This window comes from Neolamprologus multifasciatus, chromosome 20 (genome assembly GCF_963576455.1).
Source record: "Neolamprologus multifasciatus chromosome 20, fNeoMul1.2, whole genome shotgun sequence".
NCBI classification, from domain to species: Eukaryota; Metazoa; Chordata; class Actinopteri; order Cichliformes; family Cichlidae; genus Neolamprologus; species Neolamprologus multifasciatus.
In genome coordinates, this window is record NC_140458.1 from 31,931,225 (window position 1) to 31,951,948 (window position 20,724).

The 20,724-nt window shown below is 42.2% G+C and overlaps 2 protein-coding genes across 2 annotated transcripts; one reads left to right on the plus strand and one right to left on the minus strand.

The window, feature by feature from the left end:
- The first annotated feature begins 3,057 nt into the window (after positions 1-3,057).
- Positions 3,058-8,356, plus strand: ca6 (carbonic anhydrase VI). The gene is made up of 10 exons (XM_085145167.1): positions 3,058-3,762; positions 4,325-4,504; positions 4,879-5,027; positions 5,425-5,520; positions 6,402-6,468; positions 6,609-6,766; positions 6,949-7,075; positions 7,216-7,299; positions 7,392-7,424; positions 7,509-8,356. Exons 1-10 carry the CDS (start codon positions 3,672-3,674, stop codon positions 8,141-8,143), a joined length of 1,620 nt encoding a protein of 539 aa, XP_085001293.1. The 5' UTR covers positions 3,058-3,671; the 3' UTR covers positions 8,144-8,356.
- Positions 7,501-19,153, minus strand: slc2a5 (solute carrier family 2 member 5). The gene is made up of 11 exons (XM_085146154.1): positions 18,849-19,153; positions 18,659-18,757; positions 18,450-18,573; positions 18,089-18,241; positions 17,861-17,986; positions 17,589-17,776; positions 17,354-17,464; positions 17,150-17,251; positions 10,310-10,385; positions 9,961-10,088; positions 7,501-8,822 (listed from the first exon to the last, which is right to left on the minus strand). Exons 1-11 carry the CDS (start codon positions 18,891-18,893, stop codon positions 8,598-8,600), a joined length of 1,377 nt encoding a protein of 458 aa, XP_085002280.1. The 5' UTR covers positions 18,894-19,153; the 3' UTR covers positions 7,501-8,597.
- Between the last annotated feature and the right edge of the window lie 1,571 nt (positions 19,154-20,724).

Genomic DNA, 20,724 nt, shown 5'->3' on the forward strand with positions numbered 1-20,724 from the left:
AGAAATGTGAAACTATCTATCTGAGAGCTACAGCTTGGCTGAAATTGGGTCATGCAACAGGACAATGATCCCAAACACAGCAGCAAAGTGACAACAGAATGACTGGAAAAAAAAAGATTCAGGTTGCTGCAATGAAATAGACAAGTCCAGACCTCAACCCGATTGAAATGCTGTGGTGGGACCGAGAGCTGTGCATAAACAAATGTCTGCAAACTTTGATGAACTGAATGAACGCTGTGAAGATGAGAGAACAAATTTCCTCCACAACAATGTGAGAGGCTGATAAAGTCACACAGAAAATGTATTGCAGCTAAAGTGTGTCTGCAAGCTACTGAATCGTTTTTTAACACTGCTTCTGCATTATGGTTTCATTTTTTTTAAATAAATAATGAAAAGGTGGAATAGATCATATGTTGTTTTTCACATAAACAGCTTTAGGACCCTAAGTCATCTGTAAGGACAAGATGATTTAAAAAAAAAAGTATTGCTATGTACAGTAAAACCTTTTTCATGTGACTGTATACACAATAAAGTCAAAGTTAGTGGTTACAAGTAACCAGCAGGTCCTCAGGTTTGTAACCTAACGGCGGGCTTGTCAGGAGAGTTTGAAAACAGGAAGGAATATGCGTATGTGAAATGTCAAGTGCACAAAGACGCCTGCAGTTTTATCCCATATTTAAATAATTATACCCAGAATAAATGTGACTTTGAAGCTTCTTCTTCACTCCCTCCATGTACAGATTGTTTACAGCCGAATCCTTCATGTCACCCTCTCCGCATGTAAGCTTTAAATGACCAGCTTGCTCTGGACATCATTACATCATTAGACTCCAGTACTGTAACAACTATTATTTACCTCAAGGCAATGATAAACCTAGTGATTTACTGCGGCAGAGGACAGCTTTGCTTCATTTCTGAGCCTTGGCGCGTTTAAGTACAGACCTGAGGGGCTTCGTATCTGTGGTTTTGTAATGATCTCAGTGTTTGTCTGAGTAGAAACCTCCCCAGCTACTTCACCTGTAAAGGTCAATTCCGTTTCCTCAACTATCTTTTATCAGCCTTTGGGTGTTGGTAGTCAAACACTGGAAACAACTGGTATTAATCAAGTGCAGGCCGCAAAGAGGCTGCAGACTGCAGTCCAGAGAGGAAGGATATGCCTGGAACAATGAAAGTCTTAAATCAAGGTGAGTCCTTTGATCACTTTGTAATTTAATCAGGTCTTGGCACAAACGTACACACACACAGATTTACCAGTGCAGAGATCTGTATCATTCGGAGGTCTCTTTTTCATCAGTTTTACTTCTCAGTTCTTAACTTACGTCACCTTATACTTTGATCTTAACCTTGTTTTGTTCAACAGGTCAAATCCTGACTGTTTAAGAAGATCAATGGCAGCGTTAGCTTAGAATAAAGACTGAAAACAAAGATAAACAGCTGCCCCGGCTCTGTCTAAAGATAACACAATGCATCATTTGTTTTTTGTGTTTTATCCATACAGGAAGCAAAGTTTAAATAAAAAAACAAAACAACTGAAGCTGAAGTTTTACAGGCCTATCATGTGCATGAATCTTCTCTGCACACGGATAGAGACTTTCTGTGATCTCTGCACCATTTTACGACTCAGGGGAAGACTCTGTCTGGCCAATAGAAAGGTGTGTACACCCTTAGTTCTGCGCAGATTAAAAAAAAAATCCTAAACAAATAATATTTTAAATCTGAGCTACACAGAATCACATATAAAGGTAAGATAAGCCCTTTCAGTAATGCTGAAAGAAAACCAGCAAATCCTTATTAACAAAAACAAAGACAATGGGGAGAAGAGGAAGTACCTTCCAACAGGAAGATTTCTCCTTCAAAGCCGAACTCGGAGAAGGTTTCCCATCAATCTCAACTGGCCAAAGTGAGGGGGAAAAGGGAAGAAAGAACTCAGACACATCTGCAGGAAGGTACAAGGGAATGCGGGGAAGTCATAAAAGACAATGCACAAAGTTTAGGAAATACAATGGGGAGTGCAAGTGGGGAGAGTAGAAAGGAGCTCGGTGCACAGTGAGAGGTCATCAGCCTGACCTTGGTTCAAGGTCACTGGATCCAGTCCTAACTATAAGCTTTGAGAAAATACAAAGATTGAAGACTAATCATAAGGAGAGTGGTTTCACAGAAGAAGACCCTGATATCTGAAGCCTCTACCTCCAGTTCTGCTTTTAGAAACTGAGGGCACCACCAACAAACCTACAATCTTTACTGGGATAATATGGCACTGTGGTGTCATTACATGACAGGGTCTGATCACTCAGGACTGTTTTATGCAAGGTGAATAATTATAGATTGTGAATATTAGAGGAGCTATTATGGGAGAAATATTGCAGCATTTTCAATCAGAAAGAAGCTTTTCAGGAAGCTACTGACAACCTGATAAAAGGGGAACTGCAATAGTTCAGCCTAGAAGTGATGAGTTTATGGACTCCTGTTTTTCAGCATCATTTGGCAACACTGAGCAGGATGAAAGGAGACAGTCCTTTACACTTTTTGAGTTTAGGCCAGCGCCTGTTTTCAGATCATTAGTTGCTGCTATCATCGCTGTCATGAGGTTACAAGTCACAATGACGGATGCAAAAGACTTTATTAGCAATAACGTGCTGCACATTTTAATACTCAATGAAATAAAAAGAAACAGCGCGTATATTTACTTAAAAAAAATCTACATTGTGCAACGTGCCCAAAGCTGCCGAACACTTGTAAACACCTGAAAACCGAAGGTGTGTTTGTGCTGCATTGGGGCGAGGAAGAAAAAATATAAGGAAAGAAACGCAAAACTAACCTTTTAAAACTTCTCACTGGCCATTTCTGCACCCCCCCCCCGAAGACAAACTAAGTGTTTTATTATTAGTATTTTATCCTGGTAAGGACATTTGCTCCTCCGAGGCGAACTCTGACACACTCACACACCCCTTTCACACACTTTGACTGCTCAGGCGTTTAAAGCTGAGGCGTTGGGCAAGTTGCGACCAGCATGCACTAGCAGGTGAGACAAGTTGTATTTTTTTGTTTTTAACACCTACCTGTCACTGGCTCCCACAGTTGTGCCATATGGTGTTGCTGTTTTTTCTTCTTCAGTTGGACTTGTGTGATTGTGTTTGTGGCATTCGTTTCCCACTAATACAGTTCTGTTAAAACCCTACGTCAGCATTTTTTTTCTTGAGGCAATAACAAGAAATATGAGTAATCAGAACTCGCTGTGACAAAAACGAGTAACTGTAATGGTGACTAAAAAGACGTCGCCATGCCTTAGACCGTTCTCTGTATTTGAAGTTAAATGAATGCGCAGAGAAAGTACTCCTAAATTGATCTTGTTTCTTGATAGAGAGGTGCTCCTGATTGATTGACTGATTGAATTATTTAATCATTGCCAAAAACCATAAACCACTGATAATGACATGACCTAGAGGAGAGTGGATTTTAGAAATCAAATATGAGCTCAAACTTAAATTAAAAAGGGAGTTCAGCTGACAGCCAAAAGCTGCTCTCTTGACACTGTGGGACTGCAGGGAAGCGCTCTGGGCGTTTTCAGCAGAAGTTTCACCCCCCGCCCCCCTTTCACTTGCTGTTTCAATCTTGAGAGTAAACCTCTGTGAGGAGTCACTGTCCGCGCGACACAGCCAGGAGACGCAACGATGGAGATTTTCTGCGTGTTTTTCTCCGCGCTTTTCGCCTATGTGGTCGGCGATGCCATCCCTCATCATGGAATCCACTGGACATACAAAGGTGGGCATTTTTCTTCCAGCGTGTCTGTATTAGTTTTAATATGATTTACGGCACTATTTTTTTTTTTAATCCCCTAAAACCGTGTTTTCACTGAAGTTGAGGAGTGGTGAGTAAAGCGTGCGTAAAGCCGTTTATTATGCAACACAATTAATTAACAAATAGCATTGTAAAAATAAATAAATAAAGTGATTGAAATGAAAATTGGGTTATTACTGTTTATTCACAAAGATTTCCTTTGACTGCTTGGTGTCCCGGGTGACTTATTGGACAAATACTTTTCGGTTAACAGCTGGTTGACTCTTGTAAAAACCATGAGGGGACCATTTGGTGTACAGCGCAGCTGCTGCTAAGATTCTGGGGATGAATGTTATTTGAAGACACAACATTATTCTGTTGAACAAGCCAGGGAACCAACAACATGTGAGCTAGGTGGTTAATCCATTTCAAAGAAGGCTAATGTAAATCGACAGTTCAAACAGTGTCAGTCTGTTCGTGGATTTATCTCACTCTAGGAACCTTTTGCCATTTAAGCGGATAATCAGCTGTCTGTTTTTCCATACAGAGGGCGCTTTGGATCAAATGCACTGGGGAACCCAGTACCCTGCGTGCGGCGGTAAGAAGCAGTCCCCGATTGACATCCAGCGGCGCAGCGTTAGGCACAACCCTGACTTGTTACAATTGGAACTCAGCGGATATGACGCGCAGAAAGGGACTTTTCTCATGTCCAACAACGGGCACTCCGGTAAGAAAAGTCGGCAAAAATAATAATAGTAGCCTACAAAAAACCAAAAATTACTAAATTCACTATTAACTTGTACAGAGACCACCAAACCAATTTTTTTTCTGCAATAGTTCCGGAACTATAAAGCCAATATTTACGTTGAAGTTGAAGTAGAATTTGCATTTTTAGAAATCCTCTCTTTTATCTATATTTTCCGAGACTGCAATAGTTTTTGGAAAAGTCATCACTGCATCACATCGCATCAGCAGCACTGATAACACTGACCAGCCTGCTGCTGAAATAAATGTAGGCTAAGGCTTTCCGGAAATCAGACATACAGCGGCAGCTATGTAAAGTATTCATGATTTGTGATGATATATTGGTGTCACCATCAGTTCAAATCGACCTACCTCCCAGTATGAAGATCACTGAGGGACTCCCGGGAAAGTATACAGCCGTCCAGATGCACCTGCACTGGGGTGGCTGGGACCTGGAGGCCAGCGGAGCAGAGCACACCTTAGACGGGATCCGCTACATGGCAGAGGTAGGCTTACAAAACACAAAGGCTGGCCACTGCAGTAAAGCCAGGTTTTAATGTCCTCCTCATGCTCAACCAACAATTGAGATCTATTATAAATGTAGGTGCAGAAGTTTAAAGTGATGTTGGGTTTCTTCAGAATGGAAACCAGAATGACCTGCATCTAGTAATCAGCACTCTTTTGTGAAACCATTTCTGAGCTGCGCACAAGCAGCTTCATGTTGAACAGTTTTAAGACTTCCTTTCATTTCATCAAACAGCTGAGCAATCGATTTGTTCTTAGATTAAAACTGAATTTAAAGTTAGTAAATGCATTTCTATCTCCTGACGTTTCCATCCAAATTGCAGGTCACTTAGCATATTTGGCACCTAATCTCTCCTCACTCTTAACCTTCTCTTCCAGCTGCATGTGGTCCATTACAACTCTGACAAGTACAAGAGCTTTACTGAAGCCAGAGATAAGCCAGACGGGCTTGCTGTCCTCGCCTTTTTCTATGAAGTACGTGAGCCACAAATACCTCTTCCTCTCTTCTCTCTCTAACCACTAGGCTCGTACACAACTGCACAGAATACAAGTGTTCTGTTAGACAGAAGACCACAACTGAAACTGTGAGAAGTGAAAAATAACATACTTTGCAGTGAAAAAACATGCATTTGGTAAACAGTCTGACAGTCTTTGAAGTTTGCAATACTTTGTCCTGCTCATCCTGCCGGGTTATAAGTTTTATTGAGTCTTCAGCTACACGGCAGCACAGTGAATGAGCGCTTGTTTCCACCGGGCTGCTCTGGATCTCAGACAGCCTGTAACCTTCAGCTATGAGACGCTTCCTTTCCTTTCCTTTGAGAGGTCATCGCCGCAGCAACACCACAGCTGGCATCCACTGTGGTAGCAGCAAATAATTAAGATGCATCCAAGTGAGAGTTTACATAAAACTGGGACTTTATTTTCACTTCTACAGCACATTACTCATAAGTTAATATCTGACATCTATCAAAGAAGGAACATTAAACAGTCAGAATGACTGAAAAGTATAACATATCTGTAAAAACATGACCAAAACTGCCAAATGTGTGCAACAGTCACAAATGACTCATCAAATGTCTGTTGTTGTATTTTTTATTTTTATTGTTATTTTAAAGAAAGCAACTTTTTTTGGTTTCTAGCTCTTTATAAAACAGGTTAATAAATCTGGATTTTTGGTTGTATCAGTGCCTTTTAAGCATGTTAAATAAAATTTTATGATAAATATTAAAGCAACACAAAGGTTCTAAAAAACTGTAATAATCCTCTAAAGCCTGCATTTGTGGGGTCAAGTCAGAATTATTTCTTTAAACTTTAAGCATAAACTTTAACACAGCTTTGTTTTATTTTCTTTCCAGGATGGCCATTTTGAGAACACCTACTATAGTGATTTTATTGCAAACTTGAAGAAAATCAAGTATGCTGGTGAGTTACTCACTAAAACAAACAATTAAACAAAAGAAAAACCCACATTGTTCTACTTGGGGTCAGAATCCAAATGTAACCTCTAGCTGAACCATAACTGACTGGTTTAGTTTAACGTGGTGTTGGTGTAACCCTCACAGGTCAGTCCATGAACATATCTGACCTTGATGTCCGCTCAATGCTCCCTGAGAACCTGAACCACTTCTTCAGATACCAGGGCTCCCTCACCACTCCGCCCTGCTACGAGAGCATCCTCTGGACTGTGTTTGATACGCCCATTACCCTTTCACACAACCAGGTAAGGCCGACCAGAGAGCCCTTTGCTCCAAAACCGATATCTTTTTCAAGAACACTGATGTTTTTTTTTTTAAAAAGTCATAAGCCTAAGTCCTAAGTGGAAAACTGTTGAAGGGAATGGGTTTCTTTTAAATCTGTTTTGCTGCTGTGCCACAAACCTATCTGCTCTTCTGCTGCGTTCAGATCAGGAAACTGGAGAGCACACTGATGGACATGGATAACAAGACCCTCTGGAATGATTACCGCATTGCTCAGCCTCTCAATGGGCGTATTGTGGAGTCTTCTTTCTTGCCACGACTCGGGAAAGGAAGTGGGTAGCTTATCGTTACCACACGATTGCACAATAATGTTATTATTTTTATCCTTAGAACTGGTGTTGGGAATGTTGGAAGGAGATGTACAAGCTTGAGTCTATTTCTCAGTACTTCCTTTGACTGTTTGTTTTTTCAGCATTTTGTCGGCAAGATGAAATAGAATCCAGGCTCCACAAGATCGAGGGTCTGATAACATCCATTGGAAAGAACATTCATTCAGGTGCTTGCTCATCTTAAAAACTGCCAAACATAGCTATATGTAAGAGATGGCTGTATTTACTCTGCAGTGTTTTTCTCATTTCTTCCCTTTAGGTGGATTTCACAACTCAAGGCCTACCAGACATGGTGGGTGGTTTTAAAATTTGATATCGATCTGCAGTTAAAGGAAGTTGGCACTTCTCCAGCCTGATTCTTGTTTTCCGTCCTCAGAAACTGGCTCTTTGTTTCCTTTGGTGCTCAACTTTCGGGAGAAAGATTCTGGCAGTTATGCTTTGGCCAGCCTCAGCCACCCCATGGACCTGGACGCCTTCACCGTCTGCATGCACGTCCTGCCTCAGGTCGAAGGAGTCCACACCGTCATCTCCTACTCCAGCAATGGCAATGACAACGAGCTGATGATCTCCCTCGGAGAGGACAGGGATGCGAGAGAAGTCGGCCTCTGGATTGGCAACGAATTTGTCAACTTGCCGCACAACTTCAAGCCCAAGGACTGGGTGAACTACTGCATTACCTGGTCGTCGCACACCGGCGGTGCGGAGCTCTGGATTAACGGCATGGTGGGGGAGCAGCGGTACCTCAGAAGGGATTACACAATCAGATCTGGTGGTGTGTTCATTCTGGGCAAAGACCAGGATGGCTTACTGGGAATCTTCAATGCTGATGCCTTTGTGGGGAAGATGACTGATGTCAACGTGTGGGACTATGTGCTGACCACAGCAGATATCCGAGACCAAATGCAATGCATAAATAACAGCATGGTGGTGGGAAATGTGTTCAGCTGGGGAAACACCAAACTGAGCATGTACGGAGGGGTGCAGCTGGACAGTCAGTACAGATGTTCCTGATGCTTCTGTTTGTATGAGCTTCAACATGCTGCAACAAGCCAGAATATCATCTGCTGATGTTGGGGATTTGATTGAATTGTTGGTGAAGGGTTTATGGTATGTTTTACAAAGGACAAAATGCTTTTCAAGGCGCCTACAGACCAATATTAAAAACACGTCACAGCTTGAGCCATGTACTGCATTCATATGTCATCAATAAAAGCTTACAAGAGACCTGCTGTCTGCTCACTGACTCCTTCACACGTCCTTAACGCTGCATCTAGTGCACACACCGACTCACAGCAAACCTGAGCCTGCATGGAAATCTACCAACATCTGCAGGCACAAATACAAAGAAAAGGCACACAGAGCCATCTAAAATTAAAACACTGTCAAGTCTTCTACCACACACACTCTCCCTCGCTCCACACCCGCAGCGAATACTTCCTCTTCTATCAATGTTCTTCTTCTTTCTTCAAAAAGGCGTGGCCTTCTGTGCATCCTGTGGGCTCTCTTTGAGCTCTTTCAGCGGGAGATCGCCATCACCCAGATTTAACTCCACTTTGTTCCTCTTTGCAAACATCTGGAAGACCTCCAGGAAAGTCTTCTTCTTTGTTTCGGGCACCACCAGCCAGATGTAGATCAGGGTGACCAGACAGATGACGGCAAAAATGATGAAGCTGTAGGGGCCCAGGCCTCGCTGGGGAGAGAAGGAGAGGAAATGTGATTTCTGGGTCCTCGACATGAAATGTAAATATGTCAGGAAGACAAACAGAGCAAACAAGGTGAGGTCAAAAGTGAAACACTGCTCTTTATCGATGTTTCTCAAGCATCTTCTTCCCTTGATTACACTTTCAGGTTTAAACATGTAAGAGGAAGTAAACATGAGATGAAGCTTATGTTTATATCTAAGATCACGTCATTCAGTCCAGTCTCCTCATTTAAGATTTTACAATATGTTTTCTGGTGTTATAATATTCAAGCTCCAACATTTACATTATGTAAAAAATGTTTTGGCGCTCTGCATGTTTGCATTCCTCGTGTATCTGCCTCCTCCTCATTCCCTATGTTGTGCCTCCTCTTGTCCTCCTCCTTTTGTTTCCCTGTCTGTGTTTGTGTACGAGGAGTAGGTGAGCCACTCCCTTTCCAGTTTTTCCTACTTCACTCGACGACCAAAACCAACACTGTTCTCTTGTGCTTAGATCCACCAGCTTCCCACCTGCCTGCCTGTTTTAATCAGCTGCTTTGATCACCCCTGGCTCCAGTCTGCCCTGTTTACTGTGAGTCAAACAACAAGCTAGTTTTGCACACAGAAACTGTTCCTGACTAGTTCAGCAGCCAGCAACACTAAACCATCCACCTAAAATAAACTCTTTTCTTGACATGCACAATAAATGTTCTAAGTGTCACCTAAAGGTGGAGTGTGCATCAGGTAGGTGAGTGATAGGTCCAAACTGCATTCTCTAGCATGACAGCAATCAATAATAAACAGGAGGAGCCAACTGATTTTGTTCTCAGTTTGATACCTGAATCAAACCTCAGCCTCCATCTCATCCTTTCCCCAGCATCCTCCTGTGTCACACAACTCTCTGCATGTCCTCCTTCACTACATCCATGGATCTCCTCTGTGTTCTTTCTCTTTTCCTCCTACCTGCCAGCTCGCCAGCTTGCTTGCAAATCTATGCAAACTGAAAAGAAAATATCAAAGTAATCCAACTATAAGTGACACAAAGGATCACATTATATCGAGGACATAAACTGCCTTGCTGGTTATGCTTGACAAAACATCTGGAACTAATTCCACTGAAGTCTGAGCCTGCAGAAGTTGAGTAACTAACCTCGAGGAAGGGAAAGATTAGACCAACAATGAAGTTGGAGAGCCAGTGGACGGAGCCGGCCACCATGAACGCCGCAGGCCTGGCTGTTTGCCGGAACATCTCGGTGGCCACCACATAAGGAATGGGACCTGCAGAACACAAATGCAATTAACCACAACCAAAACACTCGAGACAGACATCATCAGTCTTCACAGTCAGAGAGGATGCTCATGTCTCAAACAAACTGAGTGCTGATGTACAAACTTTGATTATATGCCTGGTTACATCTAAACAACACTTCAACTAATGGAGCGCCCTGCTGTAATCAGTGTGTGTGTAAATACCAACAGGTCTACTCAGACAGACTCACTCGGTCCTATGGCATGTCCGATGATGTAGATGATGACAGAGGCGATGCTGACATAGGGCATCCATGTCACAGTCTCCTGCAAACACAGACAAACAGCTCTCAGTAACTATTCCTTCTGATGTTTGTAAGCAGGAGCAACATTAACGGCTCCACGTGGAGGCCTTGAGGATCAAAGGCAGACTCTCCATTGTGTCTCTAAATTGTGCCTTTACTGCTGCTGAAAATGACGCCTGTCTGAAAACATTGGCTCCAGGTGAGGTTGCAGGTTTGAAGGAGGGCAACACTGCATTGGTGGTTCTCTCTAATAGTCAGTGTTTAGTGCCAGGTCTCATGACTCCTGCAAACAAAGGGGCCAAAATATCACTTTACTGTCTCAGACCATGATGGGAATCCTAGACGTACAAGATGATTACAGGCTGGTAATCTGTAGCACAGTGACACCGTTTGTTATTTTGGCTTTTTACTGGTTGCTTATTGTTTAATTATTTTGCCAACCTGTCATCATGTCAGATTCTGTGTTCCTTAGCTGTCCTGCAGGAGTTCTCACTGTGGCTTTTCAGAAATGGCCAAAACATAGGGATAAAGTGCTATATATGTTACATCTTTAAATGGCTATCATTGTTGTCTTTGGCTCTGATCACTACCCGATTCGGCGCCACAGCCAATTATGGATATCCAATGAAACTCTCAACCTGGTAGCAGAACACAAAAGAACAAAACTGGTTGACTTTGATTCAGTAATCAAAGTCTAATTATTTAATTATTTACTATATTATATTTAGTTACTATATTTATTATTATATTTATTAGCAGTGTTGGGGAGTAACGGAATACATGTACCGCCGTTACGTATTTAAAATACAAAATATGAGTAACTGTATTCCGTTACAGTTACCGTTTAAAAAGGTGGTATTTAGAATACAGTTACTTTGTTGAAATAAATGGATTACACGGCGGTACTTCCCTGTTTCATATTGTGGCGGGTCAGGACTGTTTGGGTTTTGTTTGACAGCTACGTTCTTTTGTTCCAGGTGGCAGCGTTACGGTTGCCATGGTTACAGGGTGACACTCTCTCTCTGCGTGTTTCCTGGGTGAGAGAGGCCTTTTTGTTGTTGTTGTGCTAAGCTAACAGGCAGAATGCTACAGGTATAGCTCTAAAGAATGTAGTATCATAGGCAGTGTAGTCCGTGCTGCAGGGAGAATGGACTGCCATGCCCGTTATGTGTCTGTGAGCGAGGGAGGGAGAAAAAGGAAAAGTACGAGCTGTCATTGAGCAAAAACGGGAGCTGGAAGCATGTAAATATAATAATAACCACTGCAGCCAAGAAGAGAGCCTGACGAGCCCTGTTGTAAGTAAGCTATTAAGACTCGACTGTACACCGTGTTCGTGTTTTCCTCTGAAACAATTAGTTCCGTTGGAGCAGCCTTTCAACGCCTCTCTCTGTCTCTCGCTAGCAACGTTGACCCAGACAACAAAGTAAAGCTAGTTTTCGGCTACGAGCCCGACACAGAACCCACCGTATTAGCCAGAGGTCCCTTTACTACGGTTCGGAGCCGCGGACCTTCAGTAACAGTAATAAATCACAGCAATAGTACATTCATGTAGTTGTAAACAGCATGATAATATATTAAGTAATCCAAAGTATTCAGAATACCTTACTCTCATTGAGTAACGTAACAGAATACGTTACAGAATACATTTTGGGCCATGTATTCTGTATTCTGTAATGGAATACATTTTAAGAGTAACCTACCCAACACTTTTTAGTAGTTACTGCCTACTCAATCTACAAGTGCGCAGGATGATGAAGAGGGACGCATTCTGGGAAAGTGGTTGGAGACTTTGAAGAAGCATTGTCAAGGCATGAAAACTGCACACTCTACTACATGTTGCGTGGCCTAAGTGACAAGTTGAATTCCACCAACGACAACACCAAGAAAGCAGATGGTACCTTTGTGCGCTCAGCAACCAAATGCCTTCATTGTTGGAAAGAACATGGCCTCTACAACCATGACCCAGGCCCAACTACAGTGCCTCCCGAAATCGACCCCCACCATTTCCCAATGTCGGACACCGAACCAACAATCGAAGAAGTCAAGCAAAACACCCAGGCTAGACCACGTCGCTGCAAAGGCAATCAAAGCTGGAGGGGATATCTTCATTTCTCAACTGCATGGACTAATTTGACTGACCTGGAGAACAGAGGAGAAGGTAAAGGCCACAGACGTGAGTGCAAGAACTACTGTGAAATTAGCCTCTTTTCCATCACTGGTAAGATCACAATGAAAATCATCCAGTTGCGACTGCAAAAACATTGTGAGCAGTAAAGCAAAGAAGAGCAAGCCTGTTTTCAACCTGGGGGGGATTGCTGCAATCAGATTTTCAGTCTTCGCCAACTGATCAACTAAAGAGTTCAATGTAGACAGAGGACAGGGATTGTGTTCATCGACTGCAAATCGAAGATGATCTTAAACAAGAATATCTATCCATCGAGCAAGCAAAGGTCAAGGCCATAGATCGCAAGGCCTTGAAATACATCGTTGACCAAGCTGGAACCCCTACGGCACCCACAGCCTTGTATTGGCTTCATAGTAGGGCTGGGCGATATGACCCAAAATTCATATCTCAATATTTTTTACCTGGACGGCGATATAAGATATATATCTCGATATTTTTTAAGCCATAAAGTAAGAACAAAAAGAGAGTTCTTAGTCAAAGCTGTGTCCCAGATGTCACACAGGCACTTTTATTAACATAGAGCATAGATGTACATAAAATTTACTCAAAAATAAATTATGAGCATTTATTAAATAATAATGTTGCATAAATAAAAGAAAACAATGTTGTTTTTGTGCATAACAAAAAGCTCACAATTGTGCAGTCAAAATGTAAACTAAAAGACGCAGAGCATAGTAACAAAGACAGATTTCACAGCTGCTCTGTTCCCAACTCCTACTGTGTGACTGACAGCATTGAGTTTGAAATCCTCTTCGTAACCACGTCTCTTAACAGGTGCCATTTATGGTCCTTATACACAGTAGGGTAATATTACGTTGAAGCACAGTACGTATCACTCCGCGAGGCTCCTCGGTCGCCGTAATGCTCTGACAATCCATCAACCGGTGCAGCACCGTAGCTTACCAAAGTCGTACTAAAACATTTTTGACAGATTGCTGAGCGCTGTGTACCACATAAAATCGGTTCGCGGCCATCAAGCACAACCAGAATTCATACATAAGGCGCGCTGTCAACTTTTGAGAAAATGAAAGGATTTTAGGCTGTGCAGCGCCTCTGGGCTGCATGGCGTTAGCGTGGTTAGCTCGTTAGCGTGGTTAGCTCGTTAGCGTGGTTAGCTAGCTAACACGTTGACGGCGTCCAGCCCCACGCGCGGGGCGATGCGCAGTAACTCGTTAACGGAGATTTGCCGTGTACATCTTGTCGCTTCCTGCAGGTGAAGCGATGGGGGAGGAGGGGGAGTTGTGTTCAGTGAAGGAGGGGCGAGGCCGAGTAACGTTGCGTAAAGACAAAAGTGGACGAAAGAGAGGCAAACTTGCGGCTCCACAAGTATAGTTATAACGTAACATAGACTATATCGATATAAAGGATATTGTCACATCTTATATCTCGTATAAAAATATATCGATATTTTTTAAAAACTCGATATATCGCCCAGCTCTACTTCATAGACCTCCTTTGCCAACTGCTAGGTAGGGACAAAAGAAAAAGAAAAAACGAATCATTGTTGTCTGACCTCCAATCCACCTGCATCCAGTTTCCTGCCATTTATCATGTGCCAGTTGTTTGGTTCAGCTTTCTTTTTTGTTTTTTTTAAATCACCAGAAGCCCTTCCTGTCACAGTCCCAAAGGGATTTGGGTCTCCTCACGGCACTGAACTGGGATGATTTGCCTATTAGTCAGATCTCTAAAGCACTACACTATGGAGACAAAGCTGTTTTTAATCTCTCATTTTCAGCAAACACATTCAGTAAAATTGGGCAAATGAGTAGCAGTTTCATGATCAGGTGAAGTCTTTACTCTTGTTCAAATTAAATGTGCTTAATTTTTAATTTACCTTTTAATTTATATCCCTTTAATTTACTCCAGGAGGATTAGTGGAAAACAGCCCCTAATCCTTTTAAAAATTCCATGTCATTGTCATGCATCATGCGTCAACGTCTACAATCCAGACACACCTTCGTGAATGGAAATACAGACGGTTTATAACAAGGTGCAAACCACTGGTTACACTCAAGAACAGGAAGGCCAGATTAGACTAAACTCTAAAAGGCCTGCACAGATCTGGGAAAATTTTTTAGGGATAAATGAAACCAAGGTGAACTTGTACCTGGCAAAGGCATGAATGACTTTAACCAGACCACTGGCATTTGTTGCTGACATGGCTGCTGATAGAAGTAACAGGGCAAACTATAAAGTGTACAGTGCTATACTCTGTGCTCAGATCCGAAGTGTTCAGACAACACTTCACAGTAAAAATGGACCCAAAGCACACCACAAAAGGGACCCAATAGCTTCACAAAGAAGGAGAAGAAATGGGATATTCTTTGATGGCCTGATCTCAACTTTGCAGTTACAGTAGATGCAGAACAATGTATAAAACGTAGCTCTTGAACAGATATTGGATAAGTTTTTGTTAAACCACTTAAGTAAAAGCTGAATTTTTTTTATTTCATTTATATGTCATTTACAAATGTGTAAGAGGAAAAATACAAAAACCGGTTTGCAGAGGCCTTTTCAACAATGCAGGTTCAAACTGGGACGCTAGAACAACACTGAGGTGATGCTTTTGTTGTGAAGTATATTTTGGGTAATGCAGCGCTAACATCCACACCCTTCCCAGCCAATAATTAGAGGATGTTATAAGAAAGAGCCATTTGGCATTCTTTCCCCGTCCAAGGCCAAGAGCGTTAGGCGGCTAAGCACTGCAGAGCGGTTTTATTTCTTCAGGAAAGCTGCTCATTTTAGTATTGCCCTTTAAAAAGTGGATCGTGCCACACTGTTGTAGGCTTGTAGTTGTTTTATGGACTGGCTCCTTGTTTTATGGTCTTTTTTACTCTGAATTGTTTGTATTTTGATCATGCTTTTATAAAGAATTATATCTTAGGGTGTTTTTGTTTTGTTTATATCTCTTTTACTGACTTGTTTGATCTTTTATGTTTTGTTGTTTTTTTGCCTTAATGGCGGTACGGCCGCTTGTTGTGGGGCTAAGCACGTGAGGTGGACTCCCCCCTGATACATGAGAGTGTACACGCTGGGAAATAGGTAGATTGGACCATTTAGATTGCAGTGAGAGTGACAGTGAGGTTTGCAGTGAAACTACACGGGTGAGTAATTGATGGCACCCTTGGTCACTCCTCTCTGTAGGTTGCCTCCTCAAGTTGCCGGTGTTGTGCCAAAAAGTGATTGTCTGCCAAAAACTGATTTCCAATGTTTCTGTGTATTTTTTATGTGTAATATCTTTACGTATGTTCATAAATAGACTTCGGTGAACAGGGATTACAAAGGGGTTACATATAGAAATAAAAAAAATATCTGTTTTTCAAGTATCTTTACAACTCTGTGTTAATATACTTACATTATAGCCAATCCGGTCCTTTATTCAATTCAATTCAATTCAATTCAATTCAATTTTATTTATATAGCGCCAAATCACAACAAATGTCGCCTCAAGGCGCTTCATAATCCCACTTAAAATATTTTTACAGAACTATTGCAATATTTGTTGGCATTTCTGCTGTCCTGTTGGCCAGCTTACTCTTACAAAAGACATTTTTAATGTTAATGAGATTTTTTTAACTGCATAAATAAAGGTTATATAAAAGTCACTGCCAAAAACTGATTGCGGCTTCTACCTTGTTACACGAATGTTGTTTGTGGCTCAAGATGACTTTATGTCATCCATAAGGGATGCATTTGACATATGTTTAACATATTATAGGCCAACAAGTTACTTATAGCAGTTTAAATATGAGCAATCAGGTTTTGGCAAATACCGGAAATCAGTTTTTGGCAGACAATCACTTTTTGGCACAACACCTGTCTCCACTATTTTGTTCAGTTATTATACCAAACTGCTAGAGTAGCACCGTAGCAGTGAGCCTTGTCTTTTTAATCATTGTTTGTTAATAAAGTGTTTTAATTAACGGTCTTGCATTGTCAGCCCTGCTACCTTAAGAAGTTCTCTTATTTTACAGGTCTATGCTTTTACTAGTTTTTCCTAATAAATTTTGATTGTAAAATTGTTCTGCCTCACCTCTGCTTGCTAATAACGAGCTTCTGTAACTAGTATGGCATTGCATGGCTATAGAAATCTCTCCTGGGGTGTAACTCCCTCCCCAGGTGGCGTTGTCAACACCCTTTAGTCACCTTTACTGGTTATCCTCCTTTGCGCCACCACATTTCGATAAAAGTCCATCCATTTTGACTTAAATGGATGAAAGACGAGTGGAGGAGAAAAGCCATAATCATGGTCTCAACAGCAGCAGTGCCTCTATTTTTTATTGCAGTTAAAACCATGAGTAACACCTTCATAATGTGCTCTTCATTGATTAATTATTCAATAGAGCTGAAACTCAATGGGGACAAAGTGCAGGTGAGAGCACAAAATTAAAATGAAACCGATAAAGATGAAGTCTTTAAAGGCCTGTCTATAGCTGCAATTAAATCAACCTCATGCGGCGTTACTCTCTGATCCTGAGATCATAAACAGGGTCTTACAAATCTCCTCTAAATCTTTCCAGGTTGGGGAACTAATAACTGAACCACTAGAGGGCAGCAGAGTGACAGGTTGCAGGTTGCAGGCTGACAGGTCTGTACGATACCTGCAAGTTGAGTGTGCAAGTGAGCAGCACACAGGCTCCACAGCAGATCCCAAAACCACAGAGGAGGAGCAGGCGGCGACCTGAGGCTTCCACGATGAACACCTGGGATGACAAAACCCCCGTTCACAGTGGTTATCTCCATCTCACATGATCAAACAACAGACAGACAAACAGCTCCTCCCCTCAGCTTTGCTGGGTACCTACAGCAGTTACACTCATAAAGACATTCACTGCTCCTGTTCCCACTGTGACATACTGGATGTCACTCTCCCTGACTCCTGCAGAGCCGTATATGCTGTCGGCATAGTAGTAGATCTGAGAGAAAAGAGAGAAATGCATTATGGTTATAACACTACAGCCTGTGAATAAGCAAGAACATGGATGTTGTCATGTATCCTGAGTTATTGTGTGAGGGACGAGGACAACGGGCACGTCTCACCACATTGACACCCGACAGCTGCTGGCCCATCATCATGACGACTATGGAGATCAGCTGCCAGCGAAGAGAGCGCTGGGACAGCAGGGAGAACACACTAAGGTGACCTTCGGCCTTCTCGGACTGGTCCTCCTGACGCATCTCCAACAGCTCGCTGTCCACGTCGTCCCACCCACGCAGGCGCTGCAGTGCTAAGAGTGGAAATGCATACAGTACCATAATGCTCAGTTTATCTTCGATGTGTAGTGTAGTTGTGCAACATCGCACTTTCTTACCTTTCGTTGCTTTCTTCTCGTCTCCATTCTGGATGAGCATGTACCTGGGGCTCTCAGGGAAGAAGGGGAGCAGCAGGAGCTGAATCGCGGCGGGAATACCAGTAAGGCCAAGCATGAGGGTCCAGCCTGGACACACACAGGCAACACAGACACGCTTTTAAACCTATTCTTAAGACCATGTCTCAGCATCTGATGAATAAATGATCAAACATGTACAAACTTGAGTACCTGTGCTGTTTCCCAGTATGTTTCTAATGCCCAGCACTTGGGCGCAGAGGATGCCAAAAGTGATGAAAAGTTCTGGAACAATGCCGAGAACTCCCCTCAGGTTTTTGGGAGCGATCTCACCCAGATACATGGGCACCACAGTGGAAGAGAGACCTGCAGATGGGAAAGCATGCACGGGTGAAGCTAAACCGCCTGATCACGCCTGATCCTTAACCAGAAGATGTTGTTGAAGAGGAGGGTGCCCTTCCTGTAGCAGGGATGAAGCATTAGTTGCAAGAAACCTGCAGAGCGTGCTAAACTACACGTGGAATAAAGCAGATTCTCACCTCCAAGTTTGTTGACCAGAGGAGCCACCATCAGAGAGCGAAGAAGCCTCCGAGAGGGAACATGGACACGGAGAGAGACCACAGCAGAGTCAGGACGTTCCCCTCCATCGGGCTGTGGTAACGCTCCATGTAGGTTGTATTATAAAACTGCTGCATGAACTGAAAAGAGCAGGAGAGCACTGATAGGAACAAATTATCTTCCCAGCGAGTTCCATTCAAGCTTTTCTTTCTTTAATCAGCTTACCTGCGATGGAGAGTTGACCACAGAGACATTATAGCCGTACTGGAAGGACGAACCAAAGGCAGCTATGAGTGTTGCCAGCACCAGGACTACAGTTAGCCTCTGTTTTTGTTGGGGAGAGGGGGACAACATCAGAGCGCTATTTGAAAAGTCAGAAAAGAAAATTGTGACCATGGTTGTGATCACACCTCACCCCTTTCCTCTCCACGGGCTTTCCCCATTCCTCAGTGTCCGCCATGGCCGTGTTTGGGCTCGCTGTCACTTTCAGCAGTAATAACAGCACACTTTATTATTACTGCCCACTGGATCCTGCCTGCCCTTTGGACACCAGATTAGAGAGGGTGGCATTGGTTTAGGGTTATCGCACTCATGTTGCTGACTCTGTTCTCAGGTTAATTTTTTTTAATGTAATACACCTGGAAGATTAAAAGCGGATTTGAATGTTGCTATCTAAATCTTACATTGCACTGTATCCTTGACTAAACAAGATCAATTGATGCAGCTGTCATTAAAGGAAAGAATGATAAGGATAATGCATCTTTATTGCTTTATTGATCCATGTGCAGGCTGCACTGCATCAGATGGATTTATTAAAATATAAATAATTATATAACATAAATATAAATTAAAAAATAATTCTTATTAATAGTTTTAGAAGAGTTTTAGACTGAGTATTACTGAAACAAACCTTTGTTTCCACGCAGCCACTTTTAAGCAGATAATGAAACCACAAAGTTTGATTTTATACATATATAATTGTAAAGCTCAGCAAATGTTCACTACACAGTTGTGCTCATTTAAATTTGTGGTTTTACAGAAAAATATTTTTATTATAAATAGAATTATTTATATGAAGGAATTAAGGGAAATATTTATATCCACATTAACCATTGGAAACTGTGCTAATTTGTCCAAACTAGAAGCTTGTCTATATTAATTAGGCACTGGTTATCTGATAATTCCCTTCTTCTTAATGCAGATAAGACAGATATGATAGTCATTGGAGCAGATAAATTACATTACTTGTCCCAAAACTTTGCGCATTGATTAATGTAACACTCTCCTTTCTGAGCTACCGAAGAAAAGTTTTAGAGGTTTACAGATGGTACAAATGGCAGCTGCTCAAATTTTAACCAACACTGAGAAATATGAGCACATTACTCCAATACTGAAATCTCTTCACTGGTTACCTTGTCAAGTTTGAGCAGATTTAAAGGTCCTATTGCTCACCCACAAGGCTTTCAACGGTTTGGCGCCCTCATATCTCTTTGACCTTTTACGGACGACACCTATCAACACCATTACTGAGACTAACCACCTGATCCTGTCACGGCGAATAGAGTGAACCGTGTGGGGAAAGATAAATGAGGATCCACACGCAGGCACTCGCTGAAGGTGTGAAGGTGGTTTATTGTAGAACAAAGGTGGGAATGGCAACACGGAACAAAACTGATCTATACTGAGACAAACTAAACTATTGGCCGGTAGACATGATCGCAGGGAGGACACACGGATGAAGCACGGTGATACACAGACGGACCAGCGACTACTACGACAGAAGACACGACTTAAATACACTCAGAGAAACACAGGGAGACTATACACAGGTGGGGGACACAGCTGGAAGTAATTGCAGAGGTCTGCAGCCTTAAAGTACGCAGCCTTAACGATCCTCAAGGGCCGCGTACTTAAAGACCGCTAAGGCCGGAAGTGCGAGGCTTGTCAAATGGGACGGTCTAGCCTCCGTTGCGCTGCCCAGGTTGCCTAGCAACCATGATACTGACAGCTGCAAACGTTTCATACAGCTTTGTTTGACAGAAATGAAGGAGAAAATCTTTTGTTCATTTGTTTGTTTGTTTCTACATGAGCTTATCATTCTCTGATTAAGGTCAGCTATTGAACAGCGTATATTTTAAAGTAAAGGCTTTAAAACCAAGTTAGCACAAACTTCACTAATGTCACATAACTTTGCCGACATGTGGCCAACAGTAATGTTTTAATGTTCTTCGTTACTAAACATTTGCACATAAATAAGTGACATGATATTCAGTACTTACTTAAAGTTTACT

What these genes read in the sequence shown, in the direction of transcription:
- ca6 (XM_085145167.1), top strand. Translation starts at nt 3,672, where the DNA reads ATGGAGATTTTCTGCGTGTTTTTCTCCGCGCTTTTCGCCTATGTGGTC. An exon ending in TCCTCGCCTTTTTCTATGAA is followed by an intron (nt 5,521 to 6,401) that starts GTACGTGAGCCA and finishes TTTTCTTTCCAG; the next exon opens with GATGGCCATTTTGAGAACAC. An exon ending in TGGAAAGAACATTCATTCAG is followed by an intron (nt 7,300 to 7,391) that starts GTGCTTGCTCAT and finishes TCTTCCCTTTAG; the next exon opens with GTGGATTTCACAACTCAAGG.
- slc2a5 (XM_085146154.1), bottom strand. Translation starts at nt 18,893, where the DNA reads ATGGCGGACACTGAGGAATGGGGAAAGCCCGTGGAGAGGAAAGGG. An exon ending in AGCTGTCGGGTGTCAATGTG is followed by an intron (nt 17,465 to 17,588) that starts GTGAGACGTGCC and finishes CTTTTCTCTCAG; the next exon opens with ATCTACTACTATGCCGACAG. An exon ending in TCTTTATGAGTGTAACTGCT is followed by an intron (nt 17,252 to 17,353) that starts GTAGGTACCCAG and finishes TTGTCATCCCAG; the next exon opens with GTGTTCATCGTGGAAGCCTC.